General features: G+C 42.7%; 1 protein-coding gene across 4 annotated transcripts in view; it reads right to left on the bottom strand.

Annotated features, from left to right (window-relative positions):
* Positions 1 to 14799, bottom strand: part of pias1b (protein inhibitor of activated STAT, 1b) — a 126976-nt gene extending 112177 nt beyond the window's left edge. For 3 of the 4 annotated variants that reach the window (XM_069911714.1, XM_069911711.1, XM_069911713.1), the window contains exon 1: positions 14729 to 14788. In XM_069911714.1, the coding sequence (XP_069767815.1) occupies positions 14729 to 14752 (24 nt within the window). In that variant the 5' untranslated portion in view covers positions 14753 to 14788. Of the gene's footprint in view, positions 1 to 836; positions 915 to 14728 lie in introns of all 4 variants that reach the window. The other variant, XM_069911712.1, reaches the window with a different exon arrangement.
* Positions 14800 to 16212: the final 1413 nt, after the last annotated feature.

Below are 16212 nucleotides of genomic sequence, written 5' to 3'. Positions count from 1 at the left end.
AGATGGAGCCTGACCACAGCACCTCTACAAAGACAATATGAAGGGCCGTACAAAGTCGTCCAGTGTTCAGGATCCACTTTCACACTGGACATCGGTGGTAAGAGGGAACTGTTTACAGTGGACAGGTTAAAGCCAGCCCACCTCGACCCCACCGAACCCATAGTTGTGGCCCAACCCAAGAAGCGAGGACATTAACGCCGGTTCTGGGGGTGGGGGTGGGTGGGGGGGATGTGTGGCAGTACGCCATTAGGTGGGCAAACCGGCCCCGCTTGCCACACAAGCGGCGGGGCAGCCAGCCAAAATGGCACCGTCGGGGGTTCCCCCCCCCCCGCGCGGTTCTCAGCCAAGTCCAGACTTGGAGCATAAGACCAGCCAGGCAGCCTGCAATAAATCAGTTTTTTGCTCATTGAGCTCAACCCGTCTGGTTGTGCGATCCTTCAGTTGGCAATGTAGCCGCCGCTACAAACCAAACATTCTTAGCACAAATTCAAAGTCTTAAACCTTTGAGGAAGACAGATTGTTTGAAAGAAAATTATATTCCACTGAAATTACATTAGAACAAGATTGTAGGCTTCAAGCAACATGTACACCCAAGTCAATAAGTTAGCAACATGGGTGCAATGTGTGTGGATTTGAAATATTCAGAAACAAAGGTGCTCAAACTGTACATTTCCAGCAATGATCCTGCTTGCAACAGTTGATATTATCAATTCTACCAGAATTTTCATTGGCTTCAGATTTCCAATTTTGCAACTTTTCTAACATTAGTGCATTCCTCTTACACATTGCCTTCTACTATCTACACACCTCAATGTTTCGTTAGATTCTATGCTTACCCATACTGCTCAGTTTCCCTTCTGACGAGGAGTACCAGTAATCTCCACCTTCATTAGTATGAAACTAATTCTTTCAACCTGCAATAATAGACAAAAGAAAAGGGCATAGACTTCCTTACTAGATTTTCTTCAGTTCCTTCAACCTTTATCTGCAGTTCAAATCCCTAGCACTCAGGTTCAGCCTATTTCCTGTGTTTTTTTTAAAAAAATACTTTGCCTGTGACAAGCTGACTTAAATTGAGGATGGTGTTCTAGAACTCTACCTTTGACCATATTCAAATTTTTCAAATAAATCAATACCATTCCAGTACACACAAGAAAGAGGAACACTCGTAGATCATTTGGCCCATTTAGCCTGCTCCACCATTCAACCAGTACTTGGCTTAGCCAGTCATTCACTTAACTCCACTGAGCTGCATTTTCCATATTACCCTCAATTCCAATACTATGCCAAAATCTATCAGTGTCTTGTCTATATTTGATGAGGTCACCTCTACTTCTTTGGGCAGAAAATTCCACAGATAGCTTTTATTCACGATTCAGGCAATGAAAGTAACATTACAATTTCAGAGATCTGTTGGAGGATCTCAGCAAGGGGTAAAATAGGGCTGGAAAACAAACCATATGAGGAAGGGAGATGAAAATATGGTGGGGGAAAGGGGTATGGTGGGAGAAGAATGGAAGTAGCTTGGAAGAGAAAGGGGAACACCTTACCTAAAATTGGAAAATTCAATGTTCAATGAATCGCAAAAGGCTGGTTTGCAGGTTCAACTGGCTATCAAGAAGGCAAATGGAATATTGGCCTTCATTGCTAGAGGGACTGAATTGAGCAGGCAAGTTATGCTGCAACTGTACAAGATACTAGTGAGACCTCATCTGGAGTACTGAGTGCAATTCTGGTCTCCTTACTTGAGGCAGTCCAGAGGAAGTTCACCAGGTTGTGATTTGAGATGAGGGGGATAGCCTACGAGGAGAGCTTGAGTCACCTGGGGCTGTACTCGCTTGAACTCAGAAGAATGAGATGGGATCTTCTAGAAACTTGCAAAATTATGAAAGGCCTTGATAAGATAGAGGTAGGCAAGTTTTTCCCCATTGGTGGGGGAGACAGCCTCAAGATCCAGGGTAATAGATTTAGACAGATAAGGGGGAAAACTGCTTTTCTCAGAGTGTGATGAATCTATGTAATTCACTGCCCCTTGTTTAAGATAAGGTTGGAGATATTTTTACATCGCAAGGAAATGAAGGGATATGGGGGGAAAGCCAGGTAGGTGGAGATGAGCCCATCAGATCAGCCATGATCTCAGTGAATGGTGGAGCAGGCTTGATAGGACGGATAGCCGACTCCTCCTCCTATTTCTTATACCATTGGACAGTAGACTGCCCATGTGAAATAGGAAGTGTTCCTCTAGTTCAGTGGTTTTCAAACTGCCCCCCAAAACTCATATTCCACCTTAAGCAATCCCTGTGCTGAAAGTGGAAAGAAAAAGGTTTGAAAAAAAAATCACTGTTTTAATCGTACCTAATTGACTCGTTATGTGCACATTTCATGACACCAAAGGAAAAGGGCCAAGGGCAATTTTTCTCAAGCAAAATATTTCAGTAACAATTGGGCCTAGAGCATTGTTTCTCAACCTTCCCTTCTCACTCACATACCACCTTAAGCAATATCTTACCAATGACAGAGCACTTATGTTAAGGTGGAATGCGAGTTTAGAGGTGCAGTTTGAAAACCATTGATCTAGCTTATCATTTCAGTGAAGCTTATTTTCCTCACTACTTGAAAACCAATGCATGCTGTACGTATAAAGTACTGAAATAGTGATACAAAGCAAAATACTCCATATTTATGAGCCATTTAGCATGCAGACAGGTCAAGTGGTCTGGCACAGACCTCATCCATGCTGCCCACCTACACTAATACCTGGGTTTGGCCAGTTTCCCTCCATTTCTTTCCAAAACAGGTGTCCATCAAAATATCTTTAATACACAATTACACCAGCACCCTCTTTCACTTGGCAGAGCTTATTCTCACCTTCAATAACTACTCCTTTGATTCATCCCACTATTTGCAAGTCAAAAAAATTGCCATTGAAGCAATCCATAGGTGCTTTCAAATTGCAGCATCTGGGTCGTTCTCTTGGGTGAGATTTCTGGGTAATGTGTGCCTCCTGCATCTTTTAAATAGCAGCCTTAGCTATCTATTAAACCCAGCAATTTAAGGGAGATCCCACCACTATGATATGGTGAGTGACGCGTCACACAGCCACAGCTGTGTTCCCTCTTCCCTGTGTTCTTTCAGTTCCCTTTCTGTTTAAAATTCTAGAGTAACCAGGTGAGCCATTTCCCCTTTCAAATAGGTGGAGGAAGACACCAGGGTAAGTTTTACTGGGTTTCCTGACCACCTCAGAGGTAGTTTGGGACTTGGGTAGATTTTGACTGGGCTTAACCACATTTTACAAGGCAATTTGAAAGGGCCTCATGCTACAAGCCTACACAGGCAAGGCTCAACTCTTCCTTCACTACATTGATGCTGCCTCATGTATCCATGATGAGCTCAACTTTATACACTTTACTGCTAACTTTCTGATAGGATATTTATTCGCTCCATCTCTGACAACGCTCTCCTCTTTCTCAATCTGTCTCTATCTCAGGAAACAAACTTTCTACATACATTTTCTACAAACCCACCAACTCCCACAATTACCTTGACTGTACCTGTTCACACCCTGTCTCCTGAAAAGATTCTATTCCTTTCTCTCAATTCCTCTGTCATATCTGCTCCAGGAGGTCTTCCATTCCAGATCTGCAATGTCCTCCTTTAAACAAAATGGCCTCCCCTCTACCACCACCAATCTGCATCTGTTCCATTGGATGCCCCAGAGGTAACAAGGATAGAATACCCCTTGTCCTCACCTACCATCTCACTAGCCTCTGATCCAATGTAGTATCTTCATAATTTCCGTCACTTACAACATGATCCCATCACCAGAAACATCTTCCCCCTCCTCCCTATGCCTTCCAAAGAGACCGCATCCTCTGTGTCTTTCATGTCTGCTCATCTCTTCCCTCTACTTGCCCCCTTGGTACCCACCCTTGTGACCATAGGAAGTGCCACACTTGCACCCACACCAACTTTCTCCAGGCCAAAAACAATCCAAGTGAAGCAACACTTCATTTGTGAATCTGTAGGGGCAATCTATTGCATCCAGTGCTCCCATTGTGGCCTTCTCAACACCAGAGGTTAGCCGCAGATTGGAGTATTGTTTTGCTGAGCACCTTCATTTTGTCTACAGCAATAGCAGGGATATCTCAGTGGTCAACCACTTCAATTCCGCGCCCCACTCCCGCGCCGATAGGTCTGTCCATGGCCTCGTGCAACTCCAAACCAAGGCCCAGTTCACCAACAACCCCACAGGTTTAAAGGCAACATAACAGTAATATTCTGCCTGAGCACTCTCCAACTGGATGGCATTATCAACCTCTCCAGTTTCTGTTAGGCCTCTCCTGTCTCCCTCTCTCCTCCATTGTCTCCTTTACTCCAGTTCTCTACCCTTCCCCTCTCTATCCAAAGTTAACCCCTCCCCTATCATTTCTCAGCTTCTTTCTCTTGTGTCCTGCCACTCATATTCACCTATGATTTCTTGCCTGTGCTCCTCCCGTGCCCCTCTCCCTACCCTTTTATTCAGAAACCTGCCTGCTTTTTGTGCATGCCTGAAACGTTGGTTATGTATTTTTATCTTTGCTACATATAGAACACTGCATAACTGGAGTTTCTCCAATATTTTTGCATAAATTACAATCATATCATCCGCAGACTTGTTTAACAAGCAAAATATCACCTCCAGTTGTATCACCAAACCATTTTCAGGGAGCTATGAACTTGCAACTTAAAAGCCCCTCTACACATCAACATTGAGGTTTTCTCTATTTATTAAATACCCCCACCCTCCCAATTTTAGATGTCTCAAAAAGTGCACATTTTTCAGAATTAAATTCCACTGCCACACTCTGCACCGCATTATTGATCTTTGGTAAATCCCAAGGTAACCACCTCTGGTCTCTACAACACCACCAATCTTCATGTCATCGCATCCAGTAAATTGATATGACAAAGAACAAAGGTCCTAGTACTGATTCTTGCATATGCCACTGGTTACAGAATTCCAGTTAAAAAATAGCCCTCCACCACTACTCTGTACCTTCCATCACCAAGCCATTTTGGATCCAGTTTGCCAAAACACATTAGATTTCGTATGCCTCAGCTTTCTGGGCCAGCTGACCGTGCAGTCATTTATCAAAGTCAATACATAGAAATGATGGAGAAATTCAGCTGATCCAGCAGCATCCATTGGAAGTAAAGATATAACACTGACAATTTAGGCCTTTCTCAAGATACCTTAAGGAAAAAAAAGTCAGGTGTCTCAATTAAAGCCTGGGGGGAGAGAATGGGAGGGGAAGGAGTACAGACCAAAAGAAAAAAAGCATTAATTAGATACAAGAAGAAAGGTGAGAAATGATTTTGGCTCGATGAAAGGAGACAGAGAGAGCTAGAAGAAAGGAGACAGGGAAGAAGATGGGAGGGTTGGGGTGTTCTGAAAGAAACCAGGTCAATGTTAATGCCATCTGGTTGGAGGGTACCAACACGGAAGACTAGCTGTTCCTCAAAGTTGTGGGTGGTCTCAAACTTGATCAAAGACCTTGCTAAAGTTCACACACATCGCATTTCCTGCCTTCAATTTTCTAACTAACACCCTGAAAGAATTCAGATGTGAGAATATCCCATGCAAAAAATCTATGCTCCTATGTCGTCACTGTCCGTCCAACAAACTTTACTTCCAAAATAATTTATAAGTTTGCTGATGACATCACCATTCGCTGAATAACAGATTATGATGAATAAGAAAAGCTGATGGAGATCAAGAAGTCAAATCAAGCCAAGTTTATCATCTCATTGTACAAGTACAACCTGACAAGACAGCATTCTCCAGTCCTTGATGCAAAACACACAAACACAAAACCAGATACAACACACTTACAGACCAACAATACATATGCAGGACGAATACCCGGTGTTTCATCAGTACAATTAAATTTGTTTCATGAGAAACTGGTTGTGTGGTGTCCTCAATGTCAGAAAGACCAAGAAGCTAATTATGAATTTTAGAAAGGGGAAGTCAAGGGACCATACAACTGACTTTAATAACAGGGTGGCAATGGAGACTGTTAATACCTTCAAGTTCCTGGGAGTCAATAGATTGGAGGAGCTTTCCTGAATGGAACCATGAACAAGGCACACCAACTCTCCAAGTCTGAGGAGATTTGTCACATCAATTAATACTCCACAAGCATACTTTGAAGAGTATACTGAAAGGAGTTGAAGTCTGCAGACACTGTGATTGTAGTACAATATACAAAAGTTCTGGAAAAACTCAGCAGATCATGTAGCATCTATAGGAAGTAAAGGATGGCCATATTTTGGGACTGAACCCTTTGTCAAGGTATGAGCAACAGGCAGGTGAGAGGAAGAGTCTTCTCAGCTGAAGGGAGTAAATCAGAAAAGTCTGCCAACAGTAGGCCCTTTCAAACTGCCATGTAAAATAGGGTTAACAGGGCAAATTTCCCAGTTAACATCCTAGTTACGTGACAGTTAGAAAGGGTCTGGCCCTGTCAACCCTGTCAGAATCCAACCGGGTCCCTGACCTACCTCAGAGGTAGTCAGGGAATCCAGTTAAACTTACCTAGATCACGTCCACAGGCTATTTGAAAACGAAAATAGCCGACCCGCTTATTCCGGTGAAGTGAGTGCTTGCGTCCATCACCAAGTAGCCAGCATCCAAACATCCACCAGCACTTCCGGTGAGTAAATGGCGCATCATTGCAGGGGCGGGATCCCGGGATTGACGATTTAATGAATAGATCCCCCTGCAATTTAAAAAGGTACTTCCAGCACCTTTGCCCCAATAATCATACATGGGTCCCAGGCAGGTGCTGCAGTTTAAAAAAAGCTACTGTGATTGCCTAGGCACTCTCCAAGTGGACAGCATTAACGTTGACTTCTCTAGTTTCTGTTGCACCCCTCCCTCGAGTCTCTCTTTCCTCATTACTCTGCTTCCCTTCTTCCAGCATCCTCACCCCCTTCCCTCTCCATTCAGACTACTACCTCCTCTTCCCCCCCCCTTTTTTATTCAGACACCTCCCTGCTCACACCTTGACAAAGCGCTGAAGCTCAAAACATTGGTTACCATTTATTTTCTATAGATGCTGTGTGTGATCTGCTGAGTTTCTCCAACACTTCTGTGCATTCCAGGATATACTGACTGGTTGCATCATGGCCAAGATGGAAACTCAAGTGCCCAAAAGGGCAGAAGGCTACAGAAAGTGATTCAAGAACAGTTCTCCTCCAACTCCAAACAGCTATCAGACTCTTGAATTAGCCTAACACTACCCTAACCAAGAAGTACTCCAGGGCCACCAAAAGGTCTATCTGCCCTATTAAAACATCATTTTTTTTTCTTACAACTGTGAATATTTATCTAAACTTTTATATTTATCATCTTTCTCTCTTGGCACTGTGGTAACTTAATTTATACTACTGTAGTTGATGGGTCTTGTGTATGTTTGATTGCAGCAAGAACGTCGGCGTATCTGTAAATTGTACTTGAGTTATAACAACATGTGATCATAAGTCCGATCCCCAAGAAGTTTCCCTGTTACACAAGCAAGCTTCATTGACAAGTATGTCTTCAGCCCTTCTTAAATATTTGAGCAACATTACTACCCTCCAGATTCTCACTATCTCACGCATAGCTCAAAGTGATGCAAAAATTGCATCAGAATGACCAGCAAATATTCTCCTTGCTTCCCATAAACAGAGAGAGATTTCATCAGGCTATGGGAATTTGATTATCTTACTGTGTAATCTTTCTAAAAAAAATTCCCATTTCTGACAAAAATGTTCCAAACTCCCCTAACTCCATCCTCCCCTCTGGTGAACAGAGACAAAGTTTTCATTCAGTACCCTACATGTATCCCGATTCCACACAAAAAGACCTCCCTATCAGTCCCGGGGTTGGGGGGGGATACCTAATCTTTCCCCATCTTCCAATGCAAAAAGATTTTGGAATTCCATTAATTGTCTAATTGAATTTGACTGCCAAGTTACAAGAACTTCCCTTTATCATTCATAAACTTGAATTATTTGTCCCATGGACCAAATTACTGTAAGAAACCACAAAGACGTGCATGATAACAATTTTCTACAACTGACATAAACTTCCTTTTTCCTGACCAAACTCTTAATTTCCTTTGTTAATCAAGGTTCTCTAATCTTACCACCTTTGCTTCTTGGACTTACCAGGAAATGCCAACACTGAACTGTATTTTCACTTTTCAACTCTTCCCACTTATCAGATGTTTTTCTCTCTAGTGGTTACTCCCTCCCTTAATCCAAGATCTCAACTCTCTATCCAACCATATCCTTTTTCATACTATAGTAAAGCTTACCAAATTGTGGTCACTGTTCACAAAGGTTTCCTTCTGCCACCTGCCCATCTCAGAAACAAAGAACTTTCAGAGTACAGCTCCTCCCTAACAATACCCTCTATATATTATTTCCCGGATCCAGTTAAATTCCACCCCATCTAGGCTCCTCATACTAAAGGTAACCCTAGGCAATATTAGGAATGCTGAGGTCACCCATCACTGACATTTCAGAACAAAGGCCAACTTATTTGAAGAAAAATGAATAATTGGCTGAAAACAGATTATTTGTGACTTTTGGTGCTAATGCAACCAAAATGTAATATCAGCATTATACCTGTTATATTATCAGACTGCCAGATCAAGCTCAGCCTGATATGAGAACAACTGGTATCGCTATAGAGAAACACATACATGGCTCTTGCTGATAATCAGTAAGCACTAACTCATGCAGGAAGATGGGTCAGAGAATATTTTTTGGCAGTTATTGATTAGACTGATGCAACATTTTAATGAGGATGGAGGCTGGAGAAAAAATAAAAATCAGGAAAAATGTAAATGTAACATTGAACATTTGTTTGAATTATTTGAAGATAAAGTGATGAAACAAGTTTTTACTGCAATTAGTTTCTGCAATAAATATTTGCTTTACTCAGTGAAGACCTGCACTTTAATTTAAAGCTCCTGCCAATCAATGAACCATTAGACAAGGTTAGAGGTCAACTTCATGAGTGCACACGGCATTCCTTAGAGTGGATACTTCTGGTGCAGTGCTAAAACACCTTAGTAAATTAAACAAACAAATCTTTAGCCATGTGCAGAAAAGAGTTTTCCATGAATGCAAATGACAACTTTATCTCAAATAATAACTACGAATTCTTCATAATAACGCCTGACCAACTATGCAAAGCAGATGGCAAATTGCTCCAATGCATACAGTTCTCGCTCTATGTAGAGAGTTGGCGGAAATTGCTCATCAATTGCTCATGTGCTGTTTTCTCCCTCAGTGAAATAAAACTCATGAATAAAATATAGAATACCACAAATGCTAGCCTCAATTCAGTTACTTCTACAATGAGGTTAATCTATTCAAATACCTACCTCTCCTAATTGTTTTTTTCTTCCAAAGCATTCCATTGTCTTACTTCCTCAGACATTTTTCTTCCATTATTTCACTGTAATGACCTACATTACTCAATATTACAATGAACCGTTAATAATTCTATCTCAAGGTAAGACGCTTTTGTACAGAAAATGGTAGCTAATGGGTGACTAAAGATTTATTATGAAATATTTATTGGATATGCTACTGCTTGGGGGGGGTTCTAAACCTTAAGAAAACACAACGTTCATCAGAAAGTAATTAATCTGAAAAGTTAACTTTCTCTCTCTCAAAATGCTGCCCAAACAAGATATTTTCAACATCTAATGTCTTGTATTTCAACTTTCTGATCTCTGAACAATTTAGCTGACCTGTACCAATTGACTTAATTTAATTTTAACATTTTATGAGCATAATATCAATGATACGGAGTGATATCAATTATCAGTGTCATTTTCTAAAAATATCTCAGCATTTTCAGTCAATTTTTTTAATATTGCTTAGATGCAAATTAAATAGAAGCCCAAAATGTCTATCTTGCAATTCTCTAAGTCAACACCAACATCACCTACAATTAAAATCATACAACACAGAAACATGCCCTCATTGGTCATCAAGCACTCAGTTATACCATATTATTTTATTCTCCCATATTCCTGTCGTTTCACCCATTTTCTATCAATCACCTACATACACTAGGGTTAATTTATAGAAGCAAATTTATCTGCTAATTTGTACATCTTTAGGATGTGGAAGGAAACCAAAGCACCCTGTGGAAACCATGTGTTCACAGAGAAAATGTGCAAACTCCACACTGACAGAAGTCAGAATTGAAATCAGGTCACTGGAGCTAGGAGGCAGCAGGTCTTGTATCTGCATTACTGTGCCAATAGAAAGCAGATTTGAATTACTGTGACAAGAATAAATAGAAAGATATTATAAAGCAACAAGATGCTCTACATTATTAATTTTTGCTTCCTGCCGTTTTCAGCCTCTATCATTTCCTATCTAAATACCAAAATTTACTAGGAACTTTGCATTAAAATTTATAAATGTTTCATCAGCCAAACACTAAACATGATAAACAAGAGACAAAAAAGCAATTTTTGAAGGAAAACATAACAAATAATTCACCACTAAATGGCAATACAGGCCAACTACTCCCTATCTAAAAATTCAAAATGCGCCAAAATCCGAAAATTTTTTGAGCGCTGACAAGGTGCCACAAGTGGAAAATTCCACACCTGACCTCACTTGTCCACGTGGGGCTCTGACGCTCTGTTGGCGCCAGTTTGTTACCAACTATCGTCACTGCCGGACCCATATGCATTACTCACTGTGATGACTGTGGAGGAAGCATTTTAAAAAGCCAGAATTGCTCATATTTGGTGCTGCATTATCTCCTTTCATAAGCAGAGATCATTTTTTTGTTAAGTACATTATTTTCATGTGAAATCTGAAATTCATTTCCACCTAAAATGCTCTGTTTGAGTGCCACATGACCAGTAACATTATTGCGTTGAAAAAAATAAATTAGTGTACTGTAACCTTTTGATCAAAACACAGCATCTTAGGTGGAGACTGAAAGCCTGCCATTGTTTGTTGTTGTTTAACAGCTGATACAAGTTTTCTGCTGATGCTACTTAGTTACCCCAAACACATTATTCCAAAAAAATCCAAAATCTGAATCACTTCTGGTCCCATGCATTTCGGACAAGGGGTACTCGACCTGTAACAGTAAACGTCAATGCTGAAATTTGACATTACATGTTATGCCAAAGTGAGTATGTATTTTGTCAAATATATGGACTGGCTCCCGAAGGTTATTGCAGCTTGGTATTCAAATAGATTAATTGCCCAACTATTAAGTTCTGCTATGTTTCTTATTAGCAACAAACACCGAGATGAATGTTCACTTAATACCTTATTCAGTCAAAAAATAAATAATCAATTAAGAATCCAGTGACACTAACTGCAAGAATCTCTTCCAGTCACATGAAAGCAGCCAGGCATTTTAAAGAGAAACCCTTTTGGAGAAGACTTTTTCTACAGCCCAATTTTGCACTTCTTACAAATTCATCTGTTTGAAAATACAAATGAGGCTTGCCAGTGGTATTTACAATTCAAATTTCTGCAGGAACTTAAGAACATTTTACAACACGCTCACTGTTAAAGGAAACATTACCACTACTGTAGGATACAGCCCATTATTAATGGAAAATACACTAAAATTTAAGAACTGACCTCCATCTACTTTTCCAATACCTTTGTTTAAATCAGCCATTATGAATCAGTTACTTTGAACAAATATTTTGTTTAAATGCCATTACAAAAATAACAATCATGCCAACATGGTCTTTAATACATCAGGCTGTTAGCATAAAACTAGGAATAAACTTCATGGTAAATTTCATATTTTTGACAATTAATGCACATTACATCATAGATTTAATTCATCAAGACAATAATATTTTAAAACAATTTTTTAATTAATAATTTGACTCAACTCTAAACTTAATCCCAACTCTATATATATATATATATATATATGGATTACCCAAACCATTACAGTTCAGGCACAATTCTGAAAAGTCAGATTCAAAATTGTCTTAGAACTCGTGTTGAAACTCAGAACTTTTAAAACTGTTGTTCAAAAGTAATTATGTCATCGAGATAGTGAGTCATCAGACTTCTCAAATCTCAAAATTCTTGTCGAGTTGCTTTCAGAGAAAGGTTTCTTCATACGAATGATGCGACACAACTTCCCTCATTATGCGTAGGGGTTATGAAGCTTGGGACCTCCACGATGCTTTCACAGACTCAGACAAGAGTTTTAGATGAAAATAACCATCAAAATGGTCACAATCCAAAAGCAAGAATGATCTTGATTCTTTACCCAAATATGGGTCAGTCACAAGTGGCCATTACATTAGCCACAGCAAATCATTGTTTCCCCTGGAAAGGAGGGCACAATAACAGTGTTCATCTCACAGAATGTCACTGCATTTCTGTCTTCAGATCAATCTCGATGATCCTCAAGCTGCTTTTTGATGTGTCCTAATCACATGGCTGGCTTAAACAATACTGTTTTAGTTTCATTTTTTTTCCCAAAAGCACAAGTCATTATGGCAAATGGCCTCCTGTTAGACCAGATGTCTTTCTGTTTAAACAGGTGTCCTTCTTAGCAAACATTCATTGTTTCAGGCTTTCAATGGAGAACAATAACACTGGTTTTATGACCCTGAAGGTGCCTTTGTGTCTGGGTTTTAAAAATATGTGCCCCTTTTCTGTTTCCAACCACCCCCACCGCCCCCCCCCCACAGTAACTCTCTAAAATATAAAGCAAGATATTAATAATAAGTCTGTAACAACAATACGAGAAGACTTCAAATATGCAAGAAATCATAAACATAGGTTACATCTAAAATTCGGGAAAATTTCAAGGTGATTTTCATGATCAGCACCTTAAAATTCATAAAATGCACCCAAAACTGTTCAGGAAGCAAAATCCTTGTTCTCAAGTAATATTAACTTGCCCACTCAAGGTAGCCATTTTCCATAACGACTTATGCTTTTGGGGGAAAAATATGAAACTAAAACAGTATTGTTCAAGCCACCCCTGAAACAGATTTAAAAATGTGGAACAGCAACATTGAAGAAATGATTGCTATTTCCTAACTGCTAACAAACCCCTTGCAGGTTACAAGAATAAAGATCCTTCTTCAATAAAATTAGTTAATTTTCTCTGAACAACATTACCTTGATCAAGGGTTCAAGCCTGAAACATTGGTTATGTCTCTTTTCGACATAAACTACATTGTTTGACCTGCTGGGTTTCTCCAGCATTGTGTTTCTACATCAGTGACTCCACTTTCGTTTTAACCTTATTACTGAGTTGTCAGTATTTTACATCACAAAACTTCATTTAAGTAACGTTCAGCAAAATGTAATATTGAAGTCTGTTCCCTCACTTTGCACACGATTCCCAACAATTGCCTCAATGCTGATTCCGCTGGATCACAAATCCCAATACTTCCTTAATCTCGACCCTGAAGATGACCCCCAATCTCTGCTCACACCTTCCAAAATTCCCACTGAAACTCTAAATCGCCCCCAAATAGTCCTTCTGTGCAAACCTTTCAGAAAATCAACAGGCTGATCTGTGAAAGAAACCAAGTAATCTAACAACATTAGATATCCCCCTGGAACATTTATTTTGTGGCGGTCATCGCCGATGAGAAAAGCAAGCCGCATTCTGCCTCCAAAGTACCAGCGATATAAATAGCAGTGCGATCGAGAACAGCAGCAAGTTCTTCAAATCAGTCAAGAGAGTATAGAGGATCGGGGGAGCTCGGGAATTTGACAGATTCTAAAATTGGCACCACATCCAGACACACCGTCCCGTTCTGTTCGTCATTATTTGAAACGATAGGCAACTGGCATCACATTCATCAGATGGAAACATTTTAAAAGGGGGGAGGAGGGGGAGGGGGGAGGAGGGGGGGGGGAGGAGGGGGGGGGGAGGAGGGGGGGGGAGGAGGGGGGGGGAGGAGGGGGGGGGAGGAGGGGGGGGGAGGAGGGGGGGGGAGGAGGGGGGGGGAGGAGGGGGGGGGAGGGGGGGGGAGGGGGAGGGGGGGGAGGGGGGGGAGGGGGGGGAGGGGGGGGAGGGGGGGGGAGGGGGAGGGGGGAGGAGGGGGAGGGGGGAGGAGGGGGAGGGGGGAGGAGGGGGAGGGGGGAGGAGGGGGAGGGGGGAGGAGGGGGGGGGGAAGAGTCTGCAACTCGCTCGTCCTGAGAGAGCAAATGGTTTTGGACGTGCCCCTATTTCGAGGGGAAGGGGGAAGCACTGATGACCCGGCCCTTTCACTTGAAAGGAAAGCACCAGCCAACCAGTTCCACTTTCAACATTTCTGAGGGAGGAAAGTGACTCCAAGTTCGAGGGAAACAATGGCAGGGACACAAAAGCCAAGCAGAGGGGTCGCCATCATCGGTTGGCCCCGGGGAGGCGCTCCCCGGGGGTCAGGGGCAGAGTGCAGACGAATGGCCCAGCTGGAGGCCGGGCGGGGGCACGAATCCCTGAGGGAAAGGCTCCCCTTGGGCCGGCGGGCGGCCGGTCTGTTATATGAACTTCCCACCCGACGGCCGGGGAGGGGAGGGGAGGGGAGGGGGGGTCGCCTCACAACTTGTCAACAGCCGCCTCGACCGCAGCAAGCAGCCCCTTCCTCCCCTCGCCGCCCGCCATCACTTTTCTCCGCCGCCGAGAGCGCGCCCCCCCCCCCCTCAACAGCCGAGCCTCAATTCATCTGCGAATTACCTTCAGTTCCGCACTGTCCGCCATCTTCTCGTGCTCCTCCGCGCCTGCGCGCCGGCCGCCGCCGCGTCACGTGGGGGGGGGGAGCCAGGGCAGCGCTGACGTCAGCGGCGTGGGTTTGAATCTTCCCGCCTTTTTCTCTCCCTCCTCCTCCTCCTCCCGCGCCGTCGCGCCTTGAAGAGGGCGGCAACCAAACGAAGGTAGGACACAAATAATCCAATGAAACCGAGAAATGACGGCAGCCAGAGATAAAACTCGATGGAATCGAGACAACAGCCCCCCCCCACCCCCCAAAGAAGCAAACGGGGAGGAAATATGTGGCAGAAAATGCAAGTTAGGAGTTTCCTCAGGAGTGGTGGGTTTCAAACACCAATGGCTTCAGGGTGAGGGCAGGAGGAAGAATGTCTCTGTGCTTCCATTTCAAGGACGTGCTTGCTGTTGGCAGCCTGGTCCCAGCTGGGTTGGGGCTCCAGGATGCTGGCGGCTCAGGCACAGGCACAGCTGGAGGACGCAGGAGTTCTCTTTTCTTTTGGATCTTCACCAACCTCTGATTCCGGAGGAAGCAACAAAAAGAAAAGGCCGTCAGGGTTGGGTTGGGTTGGGGTGGGGGGATCACCAACAGTGGTTGTTCCCACCCCCGCCATCATGGTTCAGATTTGGAAATGTGTGAGATTTGGGGTCCTCTGGGCTCGTAACAGTATCCTGGACCTCTACCCATCAGCACTGGGGGAACCCCAGAACGACAGCTGGTTCTCAAGAAGGCCAGCCTCCGCAATGGTCATTTTGTGGGGAAATAAAAGCTGGTCCTGTCAGTGACTCCCCTGGGGGCGATAGGCTTCCTCCATTGTCTATCCTTATGATTGACCGCTGTCTATCAGGAGCTGGCCCGCCCACTGACGACTCCTACCTTATCACTCCTCCCCCTCGGTCCTGGACCAGAAAGGTGGAGCCACCTCTCCCCCTTCCCACCATTTCCATACCTGGATCCGGGCTGCATCAAAGCCTATCGTTCCCTCTGCCTCATGTTTGCCATTACTGGTAGTGCACTACGTTCCCCCATATCCTGAAAAATGAATGCATTGCAAAGTTCACGTTTTCTTTTAGTTTTGCAATTAATAAGGATGTTTTGATTTGGGTTTTTTTGTTGTAGAAACAGACTGTCTTTCTTGATTGGTTTAGAAAAAAAATGACATGCTGGCTTTTCAATGTGTCATTCAATCATGATACATGAAATACATCATACTCCCCTGCATTCAACCCATAATATTGGCTCTAAAACTTCACCTCAAGCTACAGATCTGTAGCAGCTGAACCATTTCAGATGTTCTGAGCAACATTTGTATTGTCTTTATTTTCAATAAGGTATTAATAAAAAAGTTTTTAATTATGAACTAAGATTGTAAAACTTGGGCATGATGCAAACACTGAAGATATAATGTTTTCAGGGGACCCCCAGCCAATGACAGGCAACATGCAAACTCCACAGA

The sequence above is a fragment of the Narcine bancroftii genome, chromosome 14 (assembly GCF_036971445.1).
Source record: "Narcine bancroftii isolate sNarBan1 chromosome 14, sNarBan1.hap1, whole genome shotgun sequence".
Lineage (NCBI taxonomy): Eukaryota > Metazoa > Chordata > Chondrichthyes > Torpediniformes > Narcinidae > Narcine > Narcine bancroftii.
The sequence above is the reverse complement of the archived record's forward strand: the minus strand, read 5'-3'. Positions and strand labels throughout refer to the sequence as shown.